At 41.1% G+C, this 22,680-nt stretch overlaps 1 protein-coding gene across 2 annotated transcripts; it reads left to right on the top strand.

The window, feature by feature from the left end:
- Positions 1–87: 87 nt before the first annotated feature.
- acp2 (acid phosphatase 2, lysosomal) lies at positions 88–21,769 on the top strand. 2 transcript variants are annotated; one of them, XM_077008659.1, is made up of 12 exons: positions 88–250; positions 2,933–3,028; positions 3,343–3,429; positions 4,211–4,363; positions 4,674–4,772; positions 5,695–5,784; positions 9,907–10,039; positions 14,213–14,301; positions 14,498–14,604; positions 14,737–14,915; positions 21,162–21,215; positions 21,329–21,769. In XM_077008659.1, the coding sequence occupies exons 1-12, from the start codon at positions 167–169 to the stop codon at positions 21,361–21,363; spliced, it is 1,206 nt and encodes a 401-aa protein (XP_076864774.1). In that variant the 5' UTR covers positions 88–166; the 3' UTR covers positions 21,364–21,769. The 2 variants fall into 2 exon arrangements, with proteins under 2 accessions (XP_076864774.1, XP_076864697.1); XM_077008582.1 differs by lacking the exons at positions 21,162–21,215; positions 21,329–21,769 and adding an exon at positions 15,074–18,985 and having other exon boundaries at positions 89–250.
- The last annotated feature ends 911 nt before the right edge of the window (positions 21,770–22,680 follow it).

The following is a 22,680-nucleotide window of genomic DNA, read 5'->3' as shown; positions in this document are numbered from 1 at the left end:
CGTGGAATAATCTACCGCGCATACATTATGAATCAAATGAGCTGTTGGGATCGACACTGCATCAGCGCGACGTGTTTCCGGTGACGTCGCTATGACGGGCAGGTGACAGGTCGGGGCCAGCTCGCCGTCTCTACAGTCCTAGCAAGCGCCAGCCGCGTGTGGAAGCATGTACTGGTATCTGTTGGCCCTGTCCTCATTTTGTGCCCTCGGATACTCATCTGGAGAAAGTGAGCTCAGACTTGTGACACTAGTGAGTATGATGTCGTGTGTGCCGTGGTGTCCGCGCTAGTGAACCCGAGCTGGAGTCACTCGGGCTGGGGTAACGGTGCAGTGACCGGGCGCTGAGTGCGGGTTTAACCTCATATCTACCTTCACAATTAGATAAAAACACAATTATTCAGGTGTTTTGTCTGGTTATTAGCGTTAGCTTGGTTAGTTATTTTCTATCTTAATCTGCTGAGCTGTCGCTGTTGTTTTTACCTCGCTAGTTATCGTCATACTCAGCAATAAAAAAGTGCTGATTCGAGTCTAGATCACGTCTCTTCCCTTCATAACCACAGTAATAGTGTTAGAATAGTGTCAGTAATAGTGTTAGTAATAGTGTTAGTAATAGTGTCAGTAATAGTGTCAGTAATAGTGTTAGTAATAGCAGTAGTAATAGTGTTAGTAATAGTGTTAGTAATAGTGATATTAATAGCGTTAGTAATAGCAGTAGTAATAGTGTTAGTAATAGTGTTAGTAATAGCAGTAGTAATAGTAATAGCAGTAGTAATAGTATTAGTAATAGTTTTAGTAATAGCAGTAGTAATAGTGTTAGTAATAGCAGTAGTAATAGTGTTAGTAATAGTGTTAGTAATAGTTAGTAATAGCAGTAGTAATAGTGTTAGTAATAGCAGTAGTAATCGTGCAGAGGTGGAAAGAGTACTGAAAAATTGTAATTGAGTAAAAGTATCATTACTTTGCCTAAAATCTACTCAGAGTAAAAGTAAAATTACCCATCTCAAAATTTACTTGCAATAGGATTCCACTACTCACAATAAAATGCCCACAGGATCCCACATCAAAAATAAAAAAATGCTCATAAGATCCCACAATTTAAAAGTAAGTGCTCACAGGATCCAACTATTCAAAATACAGTGCCCACCGGATCCCACTATTCACAATAAAATGCCCACAGGTTGCCACAACTCAAAATAAAATATAAAATGACCACAGGATCCCACATCTCAAAATAAAACAAAATGCGCACAGGATTCCACTATTTAAAACGCTCACAGGATCCAACTATTCAAAATACAGTGCCCACAGGATCCCACAGAACCTGATAGATAGAAGATTTAAAGATAGAACAATCTCATCCTTTTGAAAAAAAAGTGCACCAGATTACGACCTAATTATGAAACAATGGAAAGGGCGCATGCAAGGCAAGGCCATGCAATTGGTCTTCAGTTCTGGGAAGTTTAAATAAGTTTAAAAGTTTAAATTTCTGCCCGCATTTAATTTTTCACCATCAATATTTTTTTACTCAGTAATGTGAGGGTGTTCAAATGTAGTGAAGTAGAACTACTTGGGTCAAAATGTACTCAAGTAAAAGTAAAAATTACATATTTCAAAAACTACTCAGAAAATTACAAATTACTCATAAAAAGTACTCAATTACAGTAATGTGAATAAATGTAATTAGTTACTTTCCACCCTTGTAATAGTGTTAGTAATAGTGTTAGTAATAGCAGTAGTATTAGTGTTAGTAATAGTGTTATTAATAGCAGTAGTAATAGTGTTAGTAATAGTTAGTAATAGCAGTAGTAATAGTGTTAGTAATAGCAGTAGTAATAGTGTTAGTAATAGTGTTAGTAATAGTTAGTAATAGCAGTAGTAATAGCAGTAGTAATAGTGTTACTAATAGTGTTAGTAATAGCAGTAGTAATAGTATAAGGAATAGCAGTAGTAATATCAGTAGTAATAGCAGCAGCTGTGTGCTGGGTGATCTCCCTCACATGTCCACATGTGTACTGCACGACCTGTTTTACACTGCAGTCTTCTTGGTGTAAAGTCTTCTTGGTGTAAAGTCTTCTTGATGTAAAGTCTTCTTGGTGTAAAGTCTTCTTGGTGTAAAGTCTTCTTGGTGTTTTATCCTCTTGCCCTACTAGGGAGGATGTAACACCTGTATTTGAAAGCATTCTTCTTTTGTAATTTGTGTGACTGGCCAGGTAAGCTGTGTCTTGCACATGTGGTTTAAAATATGAGACAGAATCTCATAAAATATAAATTTTAATCTGAATAAATATAAAGTCAGAGCTGAAAGACGGTGTCAGACTGCTCCTTGAACAGTTTGCATGGATTTGAGACAGAAAATGTTTCTGTAGCTGATACAATTGTCTGTAACTGCATCTTTACCTACATTTCCTGTGTACTGAAGTTATCGTTCCAATTAAAAACAGGTGTGCTTTGGTCTTTGGGGATGTTATAAAATATACAACAAATACTATTCAACTTTATTATTGATTATAATATATCTGGGAATTTCTAAACAAATTATATAGGCCTATAGAATGTAAAGTATCAAAAAGTAAGTTTAATTCAAAGGATAAGTACTGTTGTATTTTACTGTTAAGCCATGTTGTGATGTTTTTGACAAGTATTGGAGAGTTGTGTTTAAAGCCAGATCTGCCAAAACCTGATATTCATGTTTTTGCTCAACAAGATTCCTGTTTTTGATATTAGTTTGCATTATTCATTAGAGGAGGACGCTTTGATGCCACATGCCTGACTAACACATCTCCATATTTAGATGCAAACTTAGGTGAACATTAGCAAGAAAACTGAGCAAGAATTCTTGATAAGATTTTTGGAAATATTGTGTTGTTGGAAGATGATGTGAAGATCTGTTTATTAACCTTGTTCTTTCAAAACCTTTGTTGTGTTTGTTTAGTTGTATCGCCATGGAGACCGGTCTCCAATCAAAACCTATCCCGCTGACCCGTACAAGGAAAGTGATTGGCCGCAGGGATTTGGACAGCTTTCTCAGGTACACTTTAAACACACACGCGCAAGGAAAGCTTGCAGCTCTGGTATTACTGCTGTTTGGCCTATCACGTTATTACCAAACATAATTGCAAACATGTGAGTCACACAGAACTTTCTTCTGGTTTTTCTGGTAATTATACTGGCTCAGCATCTTAACTCCTCCCCCTATCCCATTTGGTTTCAGTTTGAATAAGCTGGTGTAATGTCTTTCATGAGCATGGGGGTTGTTTGTGTCTATATGAAGTACTATAAAAGGCTGTGTTAAGATCTGTCTCTCACTGAGCCACACTTGTGTGGTCTTGTGTGTGTCTACAGGAAGGTATGCAGCAGCATTTTGAGCTGGGCCAGTTTCTGCGCAAACGTTACACTGGCTTCCTGTCTGAGCTGTACGATCGTTATGAGGTGTGTGATGATCCATTTGAAGTGGTCTCTAGGCTTGTCCCTGATAATGAACTGTGGTTTTTTTTAGCTTGTGATGGTAATGGGGTCATGAATTACATCCAGAAGCTTAAAAACGTTATATTGTATACATCTATGTATTTGTGTTGCCTCACATGTATTTTGTGCTTGGTAGCAAATAGTTATGTATCATATGTAGGCTATGTATCATAAAAATTTACTTTGTACTGTTCAAAATGCTGATTTTGACTTCCTGATCAGTTACTTTCATTTGTTCTGTATGTGTTTAGCTTTCTGTTGGGCCCTCTCTTAAACTGGTAGCATCATTCTGCATGCTCACAGCTAGTGGTTGCTCTCTTTGTGGACATACTCTAGATGAGCATATGACATGACCTAATCTGGTCAATTTAGCAAACACTTGCAGATCTTCTGTGCAGGAGAAACCTGGGAATTATAAGCGAAGTCAAGTCAAATTTATTTATATAGCGCTTTTCACAACACATGTTGTCACAAAGCAGCTTTACAATCGTATTGGTCCAGATCCCTAATGAGCAAGCCAGACGCAGCAGTGGCGAGGAAAAACTCCCTATGATGGTGGGGATTAGGAAGAATCAAGACTCAAGACTCAAAAGGGAACCCATCCTCCATTGGGCGGCCCACTAGCAGAAGCAACACCAGTGCCGTGTGCTTCTTAAGCCCTGTGTCTAGGCCAGAGTTGTGCTGCATGCTGTCTCAGTGGTGTTCTCAGTGCAGTGCTCTAACTGCACCTCCGTGCGTCCTGCAGATCGCTGTGCGCAGCACAGACATCGACCGTACTCTGATGAGTGCCGAAGCGAACCTGGCCGGCCTCTACCCCCCCAATGGCTCGCAGATCTTTCACCCTGGTTTGGAGTGGCAGCCCATACCTATTCACACAGTTCCACAGAGCCAGGAGAGGGTACGAATACTGCAGCAGCACCCTCACCATGCACCAAACATCCCAGTAACAACACACAATTCTCCCAAACCTAGATCAGTTCAAGACGGTGAGTTTGACTCAGGCATTTGTGTTGACTGAGATATATTTTAAAGAGCTTGCATTAAGTGTTTATGTTTAAAGCCAGGACTGTGTGGCAGTGGTGAGCAGTTTTAAGAAGTGGTACTAAAAAGGGATTCAAAGACCACTTAATTTGGGAGGTCATATTTCACTTACTGAGGAAGAGTCATATTGTCAGTGCTTTAAGTCTTGCATGTTTGACTCTTCTCAGTTGCTCTCTTTTCCGCTGCCGAACTGCCCACGCTACAAGCTCCTCATGAATGAGACAGTGCAAAGTGAGACCGTCCTCAATGTCACAAGGACATACAAAGTGAGTCACCCTTCACAACTAAGACCTACTGCCACTGACACACCACCCCACCATGTGTTCACCTACTGCCACTGACACACCACCCCACCATGTGTCCACCTACTGTCACTGACACACCACCCCACCATGTGTTCACCTACTGTCACTGACACACCACCCCACCATGTGTTCACCTACTGCCACTGACACACCACCCCACCATGTGTTCACCTACTGCCACTGACACACCACCCCACCATGTGTTCACCTACTGTCACTGACACACCACCCCACCATGTGTTCACCTACTGTCACTGACACACCACCCCACCATGTGTCCACCTACTGTCACTGACACACCACCCCACCATGTGTCCACCTACTGCCACTGACACACCACCCCACCATGTGTCCACCTACTGTCACTGACACACCACCCCACCATGTGTTCACCTACTGTCACTGACACACCACCCCACCATGTGTTCACCTACTGCCACTGACACACCACCCCACCATGTGTTCACCTACTGCCACTGACACACCACCCCACCATGTGTTCACCTACTGTCACTGACACACCACCCCACCATGTGTTCACCTACTGTCACTGACACACCACCCCACCATGTGTCCACCTACTGTCACTGACACACCACCCCACCATGTGTCCACCTACTGTCACTGACACACCACCCCACCATGTGTCCACCTACTGTCACTGACACACCACCCCACCATGTGTCTACCTACTGTCACTGACACACCACCCCACCACTTGTGATGACCACCTCTGTCTCCCTCCACTTCACTAGTTCCCCATAATCACCTTCCACAAGCAGCTTTCTTTTTCGATGATGACCTGTTTAAAGCAGATGAGAATGTGTGTGAAAGGAGAAGTCTGCAGGGTCTGATGGTAAATGGTTTGCTTTGTAATGTGCAGGCTTTTATGGACATGGTGCGCAAAAATACAGGACTGGAGTCCATTTCCATCGAGATGGTGTGGAGCATCTACGACACGCTCTTCTGCGAGGTGAACCGCATTGGTCCAAAGCAAGGTTATAATCGTTAACGAAAACTAATGAAACAATGAAAACTGATATTGAAAAAAACATTTTCGTTAACTGAAATAAACAATAACGGTAATTCAAAGAAAAAACGATAACTAACTGTAACTGTATTATATGGTTAGAAAACTAAAACGTTCTGAAATTATAGATAGGATATACTTTGCTTTTGTCAATTTATTTATTTTATTTATTTATTTAAGTCTTGTGGACTGATATGAAATCGATTTTTTTTCACTAGAGGTTTTTTCACTCGCCATGGTAGCCTGCAAAATTATGACAACAAAAGTTAGGAGAAAACAGCAGAGTCCTGTATGGGATTCTTTCTTTTTATATGACTACGAGTGTCACGTTGAGGACCCCGGCCCCTCCCTTTTGGGCGTGTATTTACGTAGTCTACGTGCATCGTCTGCGTCTGTGGATATCCGTGGTTATGGCATGTCGTGTGAATAATCTGTCTCACCTGTGACTCGTCTCGTAATCACGTGGGGCTAATGTGGTTTGTCTATTTAATGTGCGCTCGCGCAGTGTCCTGTGCTCGTCGTTGTCTAAGTCTACACGTTGTGTGTGTGTGCTTGTTCCGTGTTACTCGTGCGCGATTGCGCAATACTTGTCAAAGTAAAGTTACGTTTGCTCCGCAACCCGAGGATTCTGTGTCTCGTCCTTGGCTGCGCCCGAACGTCACAACGAGAAAGACGACATGTCTTGTAGTGGAAACTGTAAAAGACTGGCAGCTGTGGTTGCCAGAACTTCACCGTAAAAAAAACGGTGACAATGTAAAAAACACTTTTTTGACAACCGTAAATTTCATCATTTAGAACTGTTATTTTTACGGAAAATGACTTTACAGCTTACAATAATACACTGTAAAATTAACAACTTTTTTAAATAAACCTATTTACGGTGAATAATTTTAAAAACTGTTTTACTGTTTATCTCTATGATGAACACATTACAACCATTATTATTTTACAGTATTTGTAAAGTCCAACTTCACAGTAAATTACTGGCAGGCCGCCATCACTAGGGCCTCCCAGTTATTGCCATCAATGATCTATAACAGGTATCACCAAATGGCGGACCGCGGTCCGGATCCGGACCCGAACGCCGTCCTGTCCGGACCCAATCACATTCCTGATTAACTGTATACAGACCAAAATGCCAAAAAAAATTTAACGGGAGACTATATTTTAAACCGGAGAATTTACGTGTTACGTTCACCACCCATTTGAGTGTTACGTTCGCCCCCCCCCCCCCCCCCCTGCTCAACAACTTTCGTTCGCCCCCCGCTCAACAACTTTCGTTCGCCACCGCGGACCCGGACCTAAGGTCTGAACTATCTGCCAAAAATGGACCGCGGAAAGATTTAATTGATTACCCCTGATCTATAATATAGATCATTGGTTGCCACATTTTAAGGCAACAAGGCACTATTATTTTGCCTTAGCAACGTAATCACGCAGAAAGCCGTAATCACGCGTATTAAACACAGTACGTGAAACATGAGGGCAGGTCATTAGCACTGTAACATTACACAAACACGGTAGGTAGACTCAGACAATGTACATCTACATAAACTAATACAGGGAGACTTAAACTAACAAAACATATAATCAAATACATAATCAACAACAGCATGTCATAACACTTACACATAACGCGTATCAATAACGGAGCCGCGGGGGCTCATGGGAAGTAGCGCCGCCCCCAGTGGACAGACGCTACACAATTTTACAGACTTTAAGCAGAAAAGCCTTAAATTTTCTCAAAAATCAGCAGTGCGCCTTGTATGTGCACTGAATTAAAAAATCTGTCCCTGACACAGATACGTAATGTGTACGCTGGCAGCGATAAACTAACCAGAGAACATTACGTAAAATGTAATTGAGTAAAGAACAGCGGGAGAAGCGTCTCTACAGTCACCATTCGACTGAAGGCAGCAATGATAGCACAAGGCTTGAATATCGAAAACTTTTAAGTGCACCTTATGGTCCTGAAAATACGGTATTCCTTATATGTATAAATATTTGACCCATATTTACAAAGACAATTTCTAAAATGGCAGTACATTGTCCTATATTTCAACATGCTTTACCTTTCAGCACTGGCCATATTTTTAGCATTTTCTTTCTGTAGAAATCAAGGTGCGATTTTGCTGATTGATGAATGGTTTTCACTGTAAATTGAAATGTAGGCTACTCATCAGCAAAATCTGTAATTTAGACTGAATATTTTTTTTTATTTTTAGGGTAATTCCTTGTTTACTACATTACGGAATTTTCCAATATATTTTACCTAAAATATTGAAATTAACATTAAAAATGTGTGCTTTCTACATGTTTTGACTGTAAAAATTAATTTTATATACTGTTTATTTTTTAAAAGTAAACTATTGCATCTGTGTTACAGTGATATACTGTTTTCTACTTTATGATCTTTTACTGTTGCTATTTTATAGTTTATTACCGTAAATTCAACAAACATTTTTTACAGTGTAGTTCTCAAGAGGAAAAACCCCACGAATGTCAAAGCTCACACAATAGGGCTAACTGCCAGTACCTTGACAAGCTAGCCTCTGACTAGCTCCGCTGAAAGAGAAGCAACACCCCAGCAAGGTAGAACCGGTGTTCTGAAAATCTGTGCTACCCATCGAGCTGTCCTACCTAGGGCTACTGCACTACTGAATACCAGGAAGGAGACAACCATAATGGACCATTTTCATTCATTTTTCATCAGCTGCTGGTTAGTTAATATGCAGAAAAACTGGAGGAGGATGCACTGGTTAATGTGTTGAGACTGGATGTCAACATGACTGTGTGACTCGACTGCTTTCAAAAGGTTTAGCTTTTCACTCTAACCAAAATAGGGTTACGCTCCTATGTTCGTGTCTGTCCTTAGTCTGGTAATTTTCAGCAGCAGTATTACACATTTTCCACTTAAGGTTGCTATTTTGTGGACTGTTGGTTGTTAAACAGTAATTTAAAGCATTTTTTTGGTATCTTTTGGTGAGTTTTTATCACACAATATTTACTCTGAACTTTTTGAATCCTGCACCTGACAAATAACCCAAAGTATAAAAAACTAGAACTAATGCCAGAACTAATGAAAACTAAACTAAACTAAAACTAAGCTTAAAAAATTTAACTAATAAAAACTAGCAAACATGCTCTAAAAATGAATTAAAACTAACTGAAAAAAGTCACAGTTAAATAAAAACTAAACTATAATGAAAAATCCAAGATAAAATTTTTTTTTAAAGCTTTTTAAAAATGTAACTAATAAAAACAAGCAAACATGCTCTAAAAACGAATGAAAACTAACTGAATTAGAAAAGTCACAATTAAATAAAAACTAAACTATAATGAAAAATCCAAAACTATTAAAACCTTGGTTCTAAGGCTCTCCCTGTAACTGCAGTATAGTGCTAGCTCCCTTGACCTTATGTATTAGTACTGTAGGACTGGGGCCTCACCCCAGTCAGAGTACCTGGATGAGTTCAGTGCCATGTTAACCTTTTCCTAGGTCAGTTTTGCACCTCCAACCTGTGCCCAGTTCCATCGTACTACCAACTTTTTGCACCCTTGTAATCTTTTGTTGGAATTCAAATTACATTAATTGCAAGAAACTCATCAGCTGATACCACCATTGAATGTAAGTAAGGATTTTGCTGGAAGCTTGCAAAAGTGTGTACGTAGTTGCAAAAGTGTGTACGTAGTTGCAAAAGTGTGTACGTAGTTGTATGTGACCCAGATTCTTCATGCTAGGAGAAGCATATACAGATAAGCAGAAGTGTGTGAGCATATATGAGAGTCCCATGACTAGGTGGTTGACAGACTCAGGACTGTTTGTAACGCACTGATGATTCGTATGCGTGTTGTCCATATATATATATATATATATATATATATATATATATATATATATATATATATATATATATAATTATATGTATATATTGAACATATAGAGTTATTTCTGTTTACTTTTTTGCATTTTCCTTATCCTAAATATTAGTACCTATTTCATATTGTATTGTACCATAATGTTGCTTTTCTTTATTTCTCTCTCTCCTTCACTCCCTCTCTCAGGAGAAGCATGGGAAGGTCCCTCCATCTTGGGTGACTCCTGAGGTAATGAAGACACTATCGCTGCTGAAGAACTTCTCCTTTCAGATGATGTTTGGCATCTATAAGCGAGTGGAGAAGTGCCGGCTTCAGGGAGGTCAGCGTTTCCATAATCCAACCCTTTAAACTAAAACTTAACCCATAACATTCAGGGACATCAGTGTTTTCATAATCCGACCCTTTAAACAATGACAACCATAGCATCCAGTCGTAGACATGTTTGCACTCCATCGAATGCTTTGATTATCAGGACAAGTCAGGGAAATTTGTAGACTTATAGGAGCAACGAAAAACCCTTTTTCTTTTTTTTTTTTGTCATTGAGCTCTTCCTCTTGCTCTCCTTCCATTCAGTTACTATGTACAAGTTTTAGTTGTAAGAAGAGTCGTCAGACTCAGATTCAGGAGAATGAGCACGCTGGAGGATATGGTGAAGTCCCATGTTCCCTGCGGCTTCCACCAACTTCTTGGCCCAGTAAGCGAACAGCAGAGGGTCTAGCAGGGGGTTGGTGATCTCCTACAGTTGGATCAGGACCAGCCTCCCAAAGGATTTCACGATCACAGATGTCAGTGCAACCGGTCTGTAGTCCTTCAGTCCTGTGATGGTTGGCTTCTTGGGGATGGGTATTACTGTGGAGCGTTTGAAACAGGATGGTACGACACAGTTCCAGTGATTTATTGAAGATCTTTGTGACGACAGGGGCAAGCCGGTCTGCACAAATCCTCAGGCATCCCTCTGGGCCTGGTACCTATCTCATGGAGCTGGCTTTTCAAACCTGCAATAGAAGCTGTTAAGGTCATCAACCAGCTGATGACTCCCTATTGTCTAGTAGAGGGTCCTCTTGTAGCCTGAGAGATTGTGTAGGCAAGTCCAGACAGCTGATGGCTCGTTTGTGGACATCAGTCTGCTCAGCTTTGTGGAGCAGCTCTTCTTAGCAGCTCTGATCTCTCATGATCTTCTTAGCAGCTCTGATGTTGAGTGTGTTCCCAGTCTTATTGTAGAGCTCCTGGTCCCCGCTCCTAAAAGCTTCCTCTATGGACCAGCACAGCTGCTTCAGTTTGGCGTTAAACCAGGGCTTGTCATTGTTGTATCTAATGCGCGTCCTGGTCGGATCACAGATTTCCTCACAGAAGCTGATGTAGGATGTCACTGCGTCTGTGTATTCATCCAGGTTGCTTGTAGAATCATCAAACACACACCATGCAGTCCTGAAGCCTTCCTTTAGCCTCACTGGTCTACTTCTTCACAGTACTGACTCAGGCTTGGCCTGCTTGAGCTTCTGTCTATAGGTTGGGAGAAGATGGACCATAGAATGGTCAGATAGGCCCAGAGCAGCTCGGGTAACAGAGTGATATGCCTCCTTAAAGACAGTGTAGCAGTGATCTAGGGTATTACATTTACATCTACATTTTTGGCATTTAGCAGACGCTCTTATCCAGAGCGACTTACAAAAGTTTTATCCTCCCTAGTGGGGCATGTCACATGCTCTCTCACTGCAGCTCACTGGTGAGTTTTGCTCTGTTAAAGTCCACTAAAATGATGAAAACAGAGTCTGTGTGTTTGTGCTCTGCACTGGTGATCTGGTCTGTGTGGCTTATGTACAGCACTACCCAGAATCCACGTGGCCAACCTCCTTTTGCTACGCAATAAAATGAATGAACTTTCACTTTTGAATCTGAATTTCTCTCTCAGTGGCGCTGTGCTTCACAGAGACTTGGCTCACTGAGGCAGTCCCGGATAGCACATTGCAGCTCGCTGGCTTCCACTTCCACAGAGCGGACCGTGTCACAGAGACCGCGGGGAAGCTTAGAGGCAGCGGTATCTGTTTCTATACAAACCGCGTCGGCCAGAGGAGGATGGGTTCCCCCCCTGAGTCTTGGTTCCTCTCAAGGTTTCTTCCTCGTGCCCTTAGGGAGTTTTTCCTTGCCACTGTCGCCCTTGGCTTGCTCACTGGGGGCTAGGACTCGGACACTTGTAAAGCTGCTTTGTAACAACAACTGTTGTAAAAAGCGCTATATAAATAAAATTTGATTTGATTTGATTTATAAGAAAAGGCTCTTCCCCCTGCTGTTACCTTATTAACTGTTAGAACTAATAAGAGGCCAGCACCCTGTGATCTTAGTGGACGTGGGGGTTCATAATAGGAAATAATTTCCTGCAGTTAATCAGGAGCAAGCCAGTGCTTTATAATTCAGTAGAAGATTTTTTACGTCAATACGGAATTTAACTGGGAGCCAATGCAGGGCCGATAGGACTGGCATGATATGATCAAATTTTCTAGTTCTAGTCAGAACTCTGGCTGTGGCATTTTGAATTACTTGAAGTATATATAGATTCCTATTTGAGCATCCTGACAGTAATGAGTTACAGTAGTCTAATCTGGAGCTAACAAATGCATGTACTAATTTTTCTGCATAATGCATTTCTTATCTTGGCAATGTTGCAGAGCTGTAGAAAAGCTATCCTAGTAGTATTATCTATGTATTTATCAAATGATAGGTTCAGAGTAGAGTATGATGCCTAGACTTTAGCGACAACCAGCAGGCCTAAATTTTTCCTAATCTGGATTTGTAATCAGATTTGCTTGATATGTAAAGTTGGGTGTAATCTGCATAGCAGTGAAAGTTGACACCATGTTTGTTTATAACTATTCCCAATGGTAGCATGTATAATGTAAATTATAGTGGTCCTAAGATGGAATCTTGCAGGACCCCATATTTCACTTATGTGCATTTGGAGGAAATTGAGCTCTACAAACTGATAGCGATTGGTTAAGTAAGAGATAAGTAAGAATTAGCCTAAACCATGAAAGGGCCAAGATTCCAACCCAGTTTTCTAACCTTTCTAATTAGGATCTTGTGACCTATCATGTCAAGGGCTGCACCAAGATTGAGAAGCACAAATAGAGATACATAATCTTGATCAGTGGCAAGAAGGAGATCATTTGTAACTAAGGCTGTTTCAGTACTGTGGTGGGGCCTAAAACCAGATTGGAACTTTTCAAATATGTGATTCCTATGCAGATATAAGCATAGCTAATTTTTGGGCAACAGCTTTTTCTCTAATCTTGGACTCTGGACAGTCAGCAGCTCCTAATACTACTCTGCCCACTAACTAACAGGCTATGGGCTATGCTGCAGCATAACAAGGCGGCGCCATCCCGGGTGGGGTGGACACCATCCCTGCCTAAAAGACCAGGCTTGGCCTCAAATGTTTTATAATTATTAATAAAGCCCACTTGATTTTCGGAGCACCACTTGGACATCCTGCGGTTTAACGATGTAAGCCTGCTGTACTGCTCATCACCGCGCCGCATTGGGATGGGGCAGAGCAGATTACCGCATCGGACATCGTCTGGGCTAATTTAATCACCTCTGTAACATTACTCTTAGTCACTTCTGACTGCCGCAGACGTATATCGTTGGCCCCTATGTGTATAACTATCCTCAAATATCTCCTATTGGCTAACAGTCTAAGGTTGCCACTCATGTCCGGTGCTCTGGGTCTCGGTAAACAACTGACTGTAACCGCTGTCCCTAAAGGATTAGCCACTTTCACATGCCGAACTATAGAGTCTCCTATCACCAGAGTCCGTGAAACAGGCTCCTCAGCGGGTGTAGCACTGAGCGGGGTAAACCTGTTGGACACGTGAACCGGGGAGTGGTGCTTTGGTGGGCTAGCGTTGGCATTACCGTCAGCTGCAGCCCTCGCTCTCCGACTACGCCGCCAAGACGTCACCCATTCACCCCGCTGTGAGGGCCCCAACACCGGGGTTGCATACAGGCATTAGCTCTCCCTGGCGTGTGTTTCATTCCTTGGTCATTAATATGAGAGAACGAGAGAAAAGAACGATACTTCTCTATGTCACAAGAGAAGTAGCTAACTATATGGTCATGGTCTGATGATAGGGCACTGATCTTGTGACCGGAGGGTTGTGGGTTTGATTCCCAGGCCTGAGGCCATGACTGAGGTGCCCTTGAGCAAGGCACCTAACCCCAACTGCTCCCCGGGCGCCGGGTTAGGGCTGCCCACCGCTCTGGGCACGTGTGACCCACAGCCCCCTAGTGATAACTAGTGTGTGTGTGTGTTCTAACTGCACAGATGGGTTAAATGTAGAGGACAAATTTTGATTGTTACATTATGGAATGTGTAATATTTCATGTATACTGATATGTTTTATTGTGAATTCATGCTAAGTTCAGAGTCAATACATCTCTCAACCTCCTGCCCTCTGTGCTGACTGGACCATGGGTCTTCATCCCTGTCTCCCAGGTCTCCTGCTGGATCAGATCATTAAAAACCTCACACTGGCTGCAACTCCGAATTCCACTGAGAAGTTGAAGATGATTATGTATTCAGCAGTGAGTGTGGTTCCTGTGACCTACTTTTCTGGATTTACTGGTATTAGAAAGATTAGAACTTCCTAATGGCCAGCATTGTAATAGTTGTGGAACAACAGTACCGGATTGGCAGCATCTTCTGCAAGAGTCAGCTTGTAAGCTTCAGACTTGTTCTCCAGTAGTGGACACAGTCTTGTGGGTGTGTTTTGTTCTTCAGCATGACACAACCGTTGTAGCTCTGCAGGAAGCACTGGATGTATTTAATGGACTGCAACCACCATACGCCTCCTGCCACATCTTCGAGCTCCACCAGGTTGATAACAGGTAAGACAATGCGTTTCCCTGTTCACATGTTATTACTCTTCACAATCCTACACTCTGCTAGACTCTATGACTCACTGCTGTTTTATTCCATTTGTCTTCTCTCACGCCCTCTTCTCCTTCCTCTTCTCTCAGGTCATTCACAGTTGAGATGTACTACAGAAACGACAGCTCTGTAGCCAAGCTGTACCCTCTGACTTTACCCGGCTGTGCCCAGCGCTGCCCTCTGGAGGACTTCATCCGCCTTACAAGCTCCGTCATTCCAAAAAACTGGACGAAGGAGTGTCAGATAACAGCATCTTTCAGTGATAAAGGTATCAGCACACACAAACGTAGTGTTCTGCACTGTGGAACTTTCCAGTACTACAGTAGTGATTCTTGAAGCTGATGTGTGTTGGTGCAAGAGATCATGTTTCTTAGCTCTGTGCATGCGTGTGTGTGTGTGTGTGTGTGTGTGTGTGTGTGTGTGTAGATGTTGTCATCGGACTAGCTGTGTGTGGCTCCGTGCTGCTGCTTCTCGTCGTGCTGTTGTTTACCATTCTGTGCCGTCAGCGCGAGTCAGCAATTGGCTACACCCATGTCAGTAACCTGAGCGACGACCACTCCTGACACTCATACCAGCTCCTCTGCAAAGGGGAATCTTGGGCATGTGAGGAGGACCTGTGAGAGACCAGCCACAGAACCCAACACCAGCAGCTGCTAGCCAAGACAGATTTAAGGGCTTTTTTGTCCAGAATTTTAACGTCTGCTGTAAGTTGTGAGACATTTCTTTTATATAGCAGTTTTATTTTAGAGGGAGACAGTTTTTCAGTCTGTGGTTTTTTACACAACTGAAGACAGGTTCAAGAAGAGAACTTTGGTTTTAATGCTGAACTTCAGAATAATTGTGTTACCTACTGAAAATGACCACCCCTGGCATGTAATCCTGTTTGTTTTTTTCTGTCTGACCTACATTCTTTTATCCAACAGAATGCATTATTTCCTCTTTTCCTCTGCATGCCTGTTGGGAAGTAATGATGTTTCTAATATCCTGGTATTCTGATGCTGAGTAATGTGTACTTTTCTCAAAGGTCCAATGAAACTGCTGTTTTTGTATGAACATCAAATCCAGGGTTCCTACATATTTTCAATTTAAAAATTCCACACTTTTCCAGAGTACAAATAGCTGGATGTTTATGTGGTTTTTAAATCCAGCTGTTAATATACAGTGCCCTCCATAATTATTGGCACCCCTGGTTAAGATGTGTTCTTTAGCTTCTTATAAATTGAGTTTTTTTCTAAATAATATAGGACCACGATGGAAAAAAAGAGTAAAATCCAACCTTTAACTCAAGTGCATTTATTCAGTAGGAAAAAAATCCCACATTAAGAAATAATTGTTTAACATCAAATAATGTGTGCCACAATTATTAGCACCCCTGATGTTAATACTTTGTACAACCCCCTTTTGCCAACAAAACAGCACCTTATCTTCTCCTATAATGTTTCACAAGATGGGTGAACACAGAAAGAGGGATCTTCGACCATTCCTCTTAGCACAATCTCTCTAAATCATCTAGCGACCTGGGTCCTCTCCTCTGCACTCTCCTCTTCAGCTCACCCCACAGGTTTTCAATGGGGTTGGGGTCTGGGGACTGAGATGGCCATGGGAGGAGCTTGATTCTGTGTGTGGTCAACCATTTCTGTGTAGATCTTGCCATATGTTTAGGGTCATTATCTTGCTGAAAGACCCAGTGACGACCCATCTTCAGCTTTCGGGCAGAAACCACCAGATTTTGTTTTAAAATGTCCTGGTATTTCAAAGCATTCATGATGCCATGCACCCTAACAAGGTTCCCTGGGCCTTTGGAAGAGAAGCAGGCCCACAGCATCACTAATCCTCCCCCGTATTTCACAGTGGGCATGAGGTGCTTTTCTGCATACTCAGCTCTTGTGTTACGCCAGACCCACTTACAGCATTTGTTGCCAAAAAGCTCTATCTTTGTTTCATCTGACCAAAGCACACGGTCCCAGTTGAAGTTCCAGTACTGCTTAGCAAACTCCAAACGTTTTCGTTTATGATTGAGAGTGAGAAAAGGTTTTTTCCGTGCATGCCTCCCAAACAGCTTGTTGGCGTGTAGATAGTGCCTGATGGTTGTTTTGGAGACTTTGTGACCCCAAGATGCTACCATTTGTTGCAGTTCTGTAACAGTTAGCTTTGGAGAACTTTTTATTTCTCTTATCATCCTCCTCACTGTGCGTGGTGGCAAAATAAACTTGCGTCCTCGTCCAGACTTATTTACCACTGTCCCAGTTGTTTTAAACTTCTTAATAATTCCCCTGACAGTAGATATGGACAGGTGTAGGCGAGTGGCTATTTTCTTGTAGCCATTGCCTGACTTGTGAAGGTCAACACACATCTGCCTTACTTGAATGCTATGTTCCTTTGTCTTTCCCATGTTGAAGAGAAATGGCCTCTGTGTCACCTCATAATTATACCCCAGGGAAACAGGAAGTTGTAAATTGCTAAATGTTCCTACATACTCTGATTAACTTCGTGAACTACTGTAGAAGTGACAGAAATTCTTTAATTACATTTATTTCCTAAGAATTGTTAGGGGTGCCAATAATTGTGGAACAGGTGATTTTATGAAGAATAATTATTTCTTAGTCAGGGATTTTATTTTCCCCCTTAAACTTCACTTGAGTTAAAGGTTAAATTTTTCTACAATTGTCAGTGTAAGAGTATGTTTCCACAATAACAATTTAATTTATTAGAAGCTAAAGAACAAATCTTAACCAGGGGTGCCAATAATTATGGAGGGCACTGTATATCTTACATTCTGATGCTTTTTTACTGCCAAATAATTACCATACGATTCTAGCTAGGTACAGCAGCCCACTAAATCAGTTAGCTCCAAACCCAGACAAGTTGAGCGCACAGCATGTTATTCAACCTGCAATGCTAATGCAATGCTGCAATTTTTTTCTGTTTCTGTCATGTACATTTAAATAACTCTATAACTTTAATCCCTGCAATAACAGAATGGAAGTACAGTTCACCAGGAAATTAGATGAGAACTAAAGTCTACTGACTTTGCTTCGTTGGTTAGTAAATGAAAAAAAATACTAGTATTATAATTTAACATAAAATGTTTAACACTTAAATAGTATTATTACTATTAAAGTATTATTTAATATAATTTAACACAATTTCCACTGAGTCTTTGCAAGTGTCGTTTATTCGCTATTGCGTTATGTCGAGCTTGCTCTGACCTGTGCTCTCTCCCACAGTGGTGAATATTTCAGCTGTGCTGGTTGTCTGCTCCAAACAGCATGAAAAACACCCTGCTCCTTTATATTTAGAAATTCTCAATTTTATGTTTTAGAAAACAGAATAGAAACAAACATTTTTTTCCATACTGTTTTCTTACTTTATCCAGGCCTAGAAATTATTGAAGCCACATTTCTCCATATTAAGTAGGAACCCTGTCAAATAACCAGGATGAAAAGCTCATTCTGGTTTCAGCCTGTTCAGTTTGCTCTGTGGTGTTGATGCATTAGCTCAGCTGACGGTGCTTTACAGAGTAATTGAAGTGCAACACTCCTGCACACTTAACGTCACAATCCTTTCACTGTGCTTCTGAACGTCACAATCCTTTCACTGTGCTTCTGAACGTCACAATCCTTTCACTGTGCTTCTGAACGTTTTGCAATGGTGCTGATTGTTTGGATCAGACTTATTCCAAGTGGTTTACTAAAATTTCACAAGAAAATCATCTAATAAAAATCTGGGAAAGGGTTTTTAATTTACTTAGCAAAGTTGATCTTTGTTGGCGAGCAGTGACTCTGCACCTTATGCACTAGATGTGTGATTTCTGAGCTGACACAGTCATGAGTTGGTTGATGGTAGGTAATGAAGTAGTTTTTACATGGTTTCATATTTCTGGGATAGAGCTACTAAAGGGAATTTGTGTCTGTATATTTTTCAGCCGATTCGCCTGTCAGGATTGTGTCATACCTGCATAGTACCAAAATTTAGCGTAAAGATATATTTGGGTGACCTTATCTACTTTGCCAAGTACTCTTCACCTAAATGCAACTTATGCAACTTTCCTTATGCATCTATCAAAACTTTGCAGGAACGACTGAAACATTTCATTAAACATCTGCAGTTGAACCTAATGCAGTCATAAACGTACTCTGTATGGGGACCAATCTATTCACTAGATGCAAACCTTGTTTACAGCGTTAGATTTTCTTCTTTGTGTGATGCATGTTCTGCAGTATGAATGTGGTGCTCAGCTCTGCCCCCTGCAGGGCTAGAGTGAACACACAGAAGAGTTTCTGTACTGTTCCATATCAGTGTCCATTATTACTACACAATAAAATAGTTTGCTTTGTATATTCTTGGATGATTACAGTAATTAGTGTGTTTAATTGTATCAGTTTTTCATTTACTGAATCTGGGTTTACTAGAGTGACAGACGAACTATAAAATTTACAACAATCATGCATGTGATAAGGAAACAAATACTTAAATACGGTAATAAACTAAGGTACAAAGTAATAAACTGCGACAGTAGTTTGTAATCAAATAGCATTTTTAAAATGACATTCAAATGCATCAGATTAGTAAATACAACACTTATGAATGTGAAAGCACACTTACAGCAGGTAAAATAAGTATTGAACACGTCACCATTTTTCTCAGTAAATATATTACTAGAGGTGCTAATGAAATGAAATTTTCACCAGATGTCGGTAACAACCCAAGTGATCCATACATACAAAGAAATCAAACCATAAATGTCCAGAAATGACGTTATTTGTAATAATGTGAAATGACACAGGGAAAAAGTATTGAACACATGAAGAAAGGGAGGTGTAAAGAGGCATGGGAAGCCAAGACACCAGCTGAACTCTCTCAGTAATTAGAAAGCAAGCCTGCCCCTTGTCAGTGCAAATTAATATCAGCTGGTTCAGTCCCAAATGATGGCCAGCTATCACACAAGAAACATCTGATGATGGGTAAAAGTAAAGAGCTCTCTCAAGACCTTCGCAACCTTATTGTTGCAAAGCATAATGATGGCATCGGTTACAGAAGAATTTCTAAACTTCTGAATGTTCCAGTGAGCACTGTTGGGGCCATAATTCGGAAGTGGAAAGAACATCATTTCACCATAAACCGACCACGACCAGGTGCTCCTCGCAAGATTTCTGACAGAGGAGTGAAAAGAATTATCAGAAGAGTTGTTCAAGAGCCAAGGACCACTTGTGGAGAGCTTCAGAAAGACCTGGAATTAGCAGGTACGAGTGTTTCAAAGAAAACAATAAGTAATGCACTCAACCGCCATGGCCTATATGCACGCTCACCACGCAAGACTCCATTGCTGAAGAAAAGGCATGTTGAAGCTCGTTTAAAGTTTGCTGCACAACATTTAGACAAGCCTGTGAAGTACTGGGAGAATATAGTCTGGTCAGATGAAACCAAAATAGAACTGTTTGGATGCCATAATACACATCATGTTTGGAGGTTAAATGGCACTGCACATCACCCCAAGAACACCATACCAACAGTGAAGTTTGGAGGTGGGAACATCATGGCATGGGGCTGTTTTTCAGCATATGGTACTGGCAAACTTCAAATAATTGAAGGAAGGATGAATGGAAAAATGTACAGAGACATTCTTGAGAAAAATCTGCTTCCGTCTACCAGGATGATGAAGATGAAACGTGGCTGGACATTTCAGCAAGACAATGACCCCAAACACACAGCCAAGGAAACTCTCAATTGGTTTCAGAGAAAGAAAATAAAGCTGTTGGAATGGCCCAGCCAATCGCCTGACTTGAACCCAATAGAAAATCTATGGAAAGAACTAAAGATCAGAGTTCATAGAAGAGGCCCACGAAACCTTCAAGATTTGAAGACTGTTTGTGTGGAAGAATGGGCCAAAATCACACCTGAGCAATGCATGCGACTAGTTTCTCCATACAGGAGGCGTCTTGAAGCTGTCATTGCCAACAAAGGCTTTTGTACAAAGCATTAGATACATTTCAGTAAGCGTGTTCAATACTTTTTCCCTGTGTCATTTCACATTATTACAAATAACGTCATTTCTGGACATTTATGGTTTGATTTCTTTGTATGTATGGATCACTTGGGTTGTTACCGACATCTGGTGAAAATTTCATTTCATTAGCACCTCTAGTAATATATTTACTGAGAAAAATGGTGACGTGTTCAATACTTATTTTACCCGCTGTATCACCAAACAGACCCGTAGGTCTGGAAATATTTCAGTTTATAACAAACATATTTAGTGTGTGGTAGATGGAAAAAAAGAGTCAAAAACTCCACTCAAAATCATACACATTAATTTAGCCAGTTTTCCTGAAACATAACACATAGGCTACGAAGATTCTCCACTAATAATTCTCCAGGTTTGACCTGTGTCTAGAAAACTGCCCCAGAAAAGTTAATTCTTACATGCCCAACAACATTAAACAAAGGAACTGTGGAATGGTTTCATGCTGCAAAATGCAGCATCATCACACATGAAATGTTCAATCTTTTTCAGTATCTTCCCCTCTCAAGGATGTCCCAGTAGGCAGAGCAAACATTAGCACAAAAGGTTGGTTCAAAACCATCTGGAATCTGACAAACTTTAATATTGCTTTTCTCCACAAAACTCAAGCTTTTTCCCCTAATAACGAGACATTTGTTTTTGTTTTTTTTTTCCACCAGAGTCAGTGGGAGTGGCTACGAAGAGGAAGTCATAAAAAATGTTAAATCACTTGTCACCAGTCAGCAGAACTGGAAAATGTAATTGGAACAAAATCCTCTGAAAACTCCTCAATCGAGAGAAAATGTTTGCACTATTCTGCCGACTGGGTTCAGTCATTCCTGAGCCAAGCTGGGCACCCACCACCTCTGTTCTGTCTTCCGACTCTCTGGTTATGTCCCCGACGTCTGCTGCTCTTTCAGAGCCAAACTGACTCTTTAGAGCAGAATGAAACCGAAAATGTACGATATAGGGAATTTTTTTCTACTACTAATCAAATCAAATCAAAGTTTATTTGTATAGCGCTTTTCACAACACATGTTGTCACAAAGCGCTTTACAGGATTTAAAAGGTTAACAATACTATGGGTCCAGAACCCTAATGTGCAAGCCAAAGGTGACAGTGGCGAGGAAAAACTCCCTATGATGGTGGGGAATAAATTGCTACAAAGGCTGCAACTGCATGCGCACATACACCATGTGTTCAATGAGTTACAAAAAATGCTCGAACAACATGTAATTCACTATATGATATGTGGACACCCCATATAATTATTGAGTTATGGCATTAGAGCCCGAGACCGCAACACTCACTTCTAACAAAACTATCCAGACACACGTTGGTAATCCTGAACATCTATAATAGCCACTGTCCTCTGCCATTAGCTTCATGAGGTTTCTGCTAACGATCATTTTCAGTGCAAATGTGATCCTGAAGCAATGAATCACTCTTCAATATGTGGCAGTCTAATGGGTGAATGTAGGCTTGGTGGATGTCAGAAGAAAGCTACCTACCTGAATGCACAGTGATGTTTGGTGTAGTCTACTAGCACAGTCAAATGGTGTAGACCATGATGTAGGTCTGGGGATGATGTTCAGGGTTAGGGCCCCATTACTCCTATGAAGGGCAATGTTAATGATACAGCATACAACATGTATGCTTACAACTTTGTGGCAACAGCCTGGAAAGGCCCTTTACTATTCTACCTTGACTGCACTGTGTCCAAAGTGAGGTCCACGTGGAGGTTGGGATCTTCAGTGGCCTGCACAGAGCCCTAACTTCAACCCCGCTAATCACTTTTGGGATGAAATGTAACATCAGACATCAGTGATGAACCTCAGGTTTTTAAGTTTGACCGAGCATAAATTCCCACTTAAATCTCATGGACAGTTTTCCTAGAAGAGCGGAGACTGTTGCAATTGCAAGGGGTGTATCTGCATATTGTGTATAATAACCAGGACTGCAAGTTTAATATAAGGCCTGGAACATGAGTGGTCTTTGATATAGAGGAATCATAACATTTAAACTCAATCTT

Source organism: Brachyhypopomus gauderio, chromosome 1 (genome assembly GCF_052324685.1).
Source record: "Brachyhypopomus gauderio isolate BG-103 chromosome 1, BGAUD_0.2, whole genome shotgun sequence".
Taxonomy (NCBI): domain Eukaryota; kingdom Metazoa; phylum Chordata; class Actinopteri; order Gymnotiformes; family Hypopomidae; genus Brachyhypopomus; species Brachyhypopomus gauderio.
This window is presented reverse-complemented; position numbering and strand designations above follow the sequence as displayed.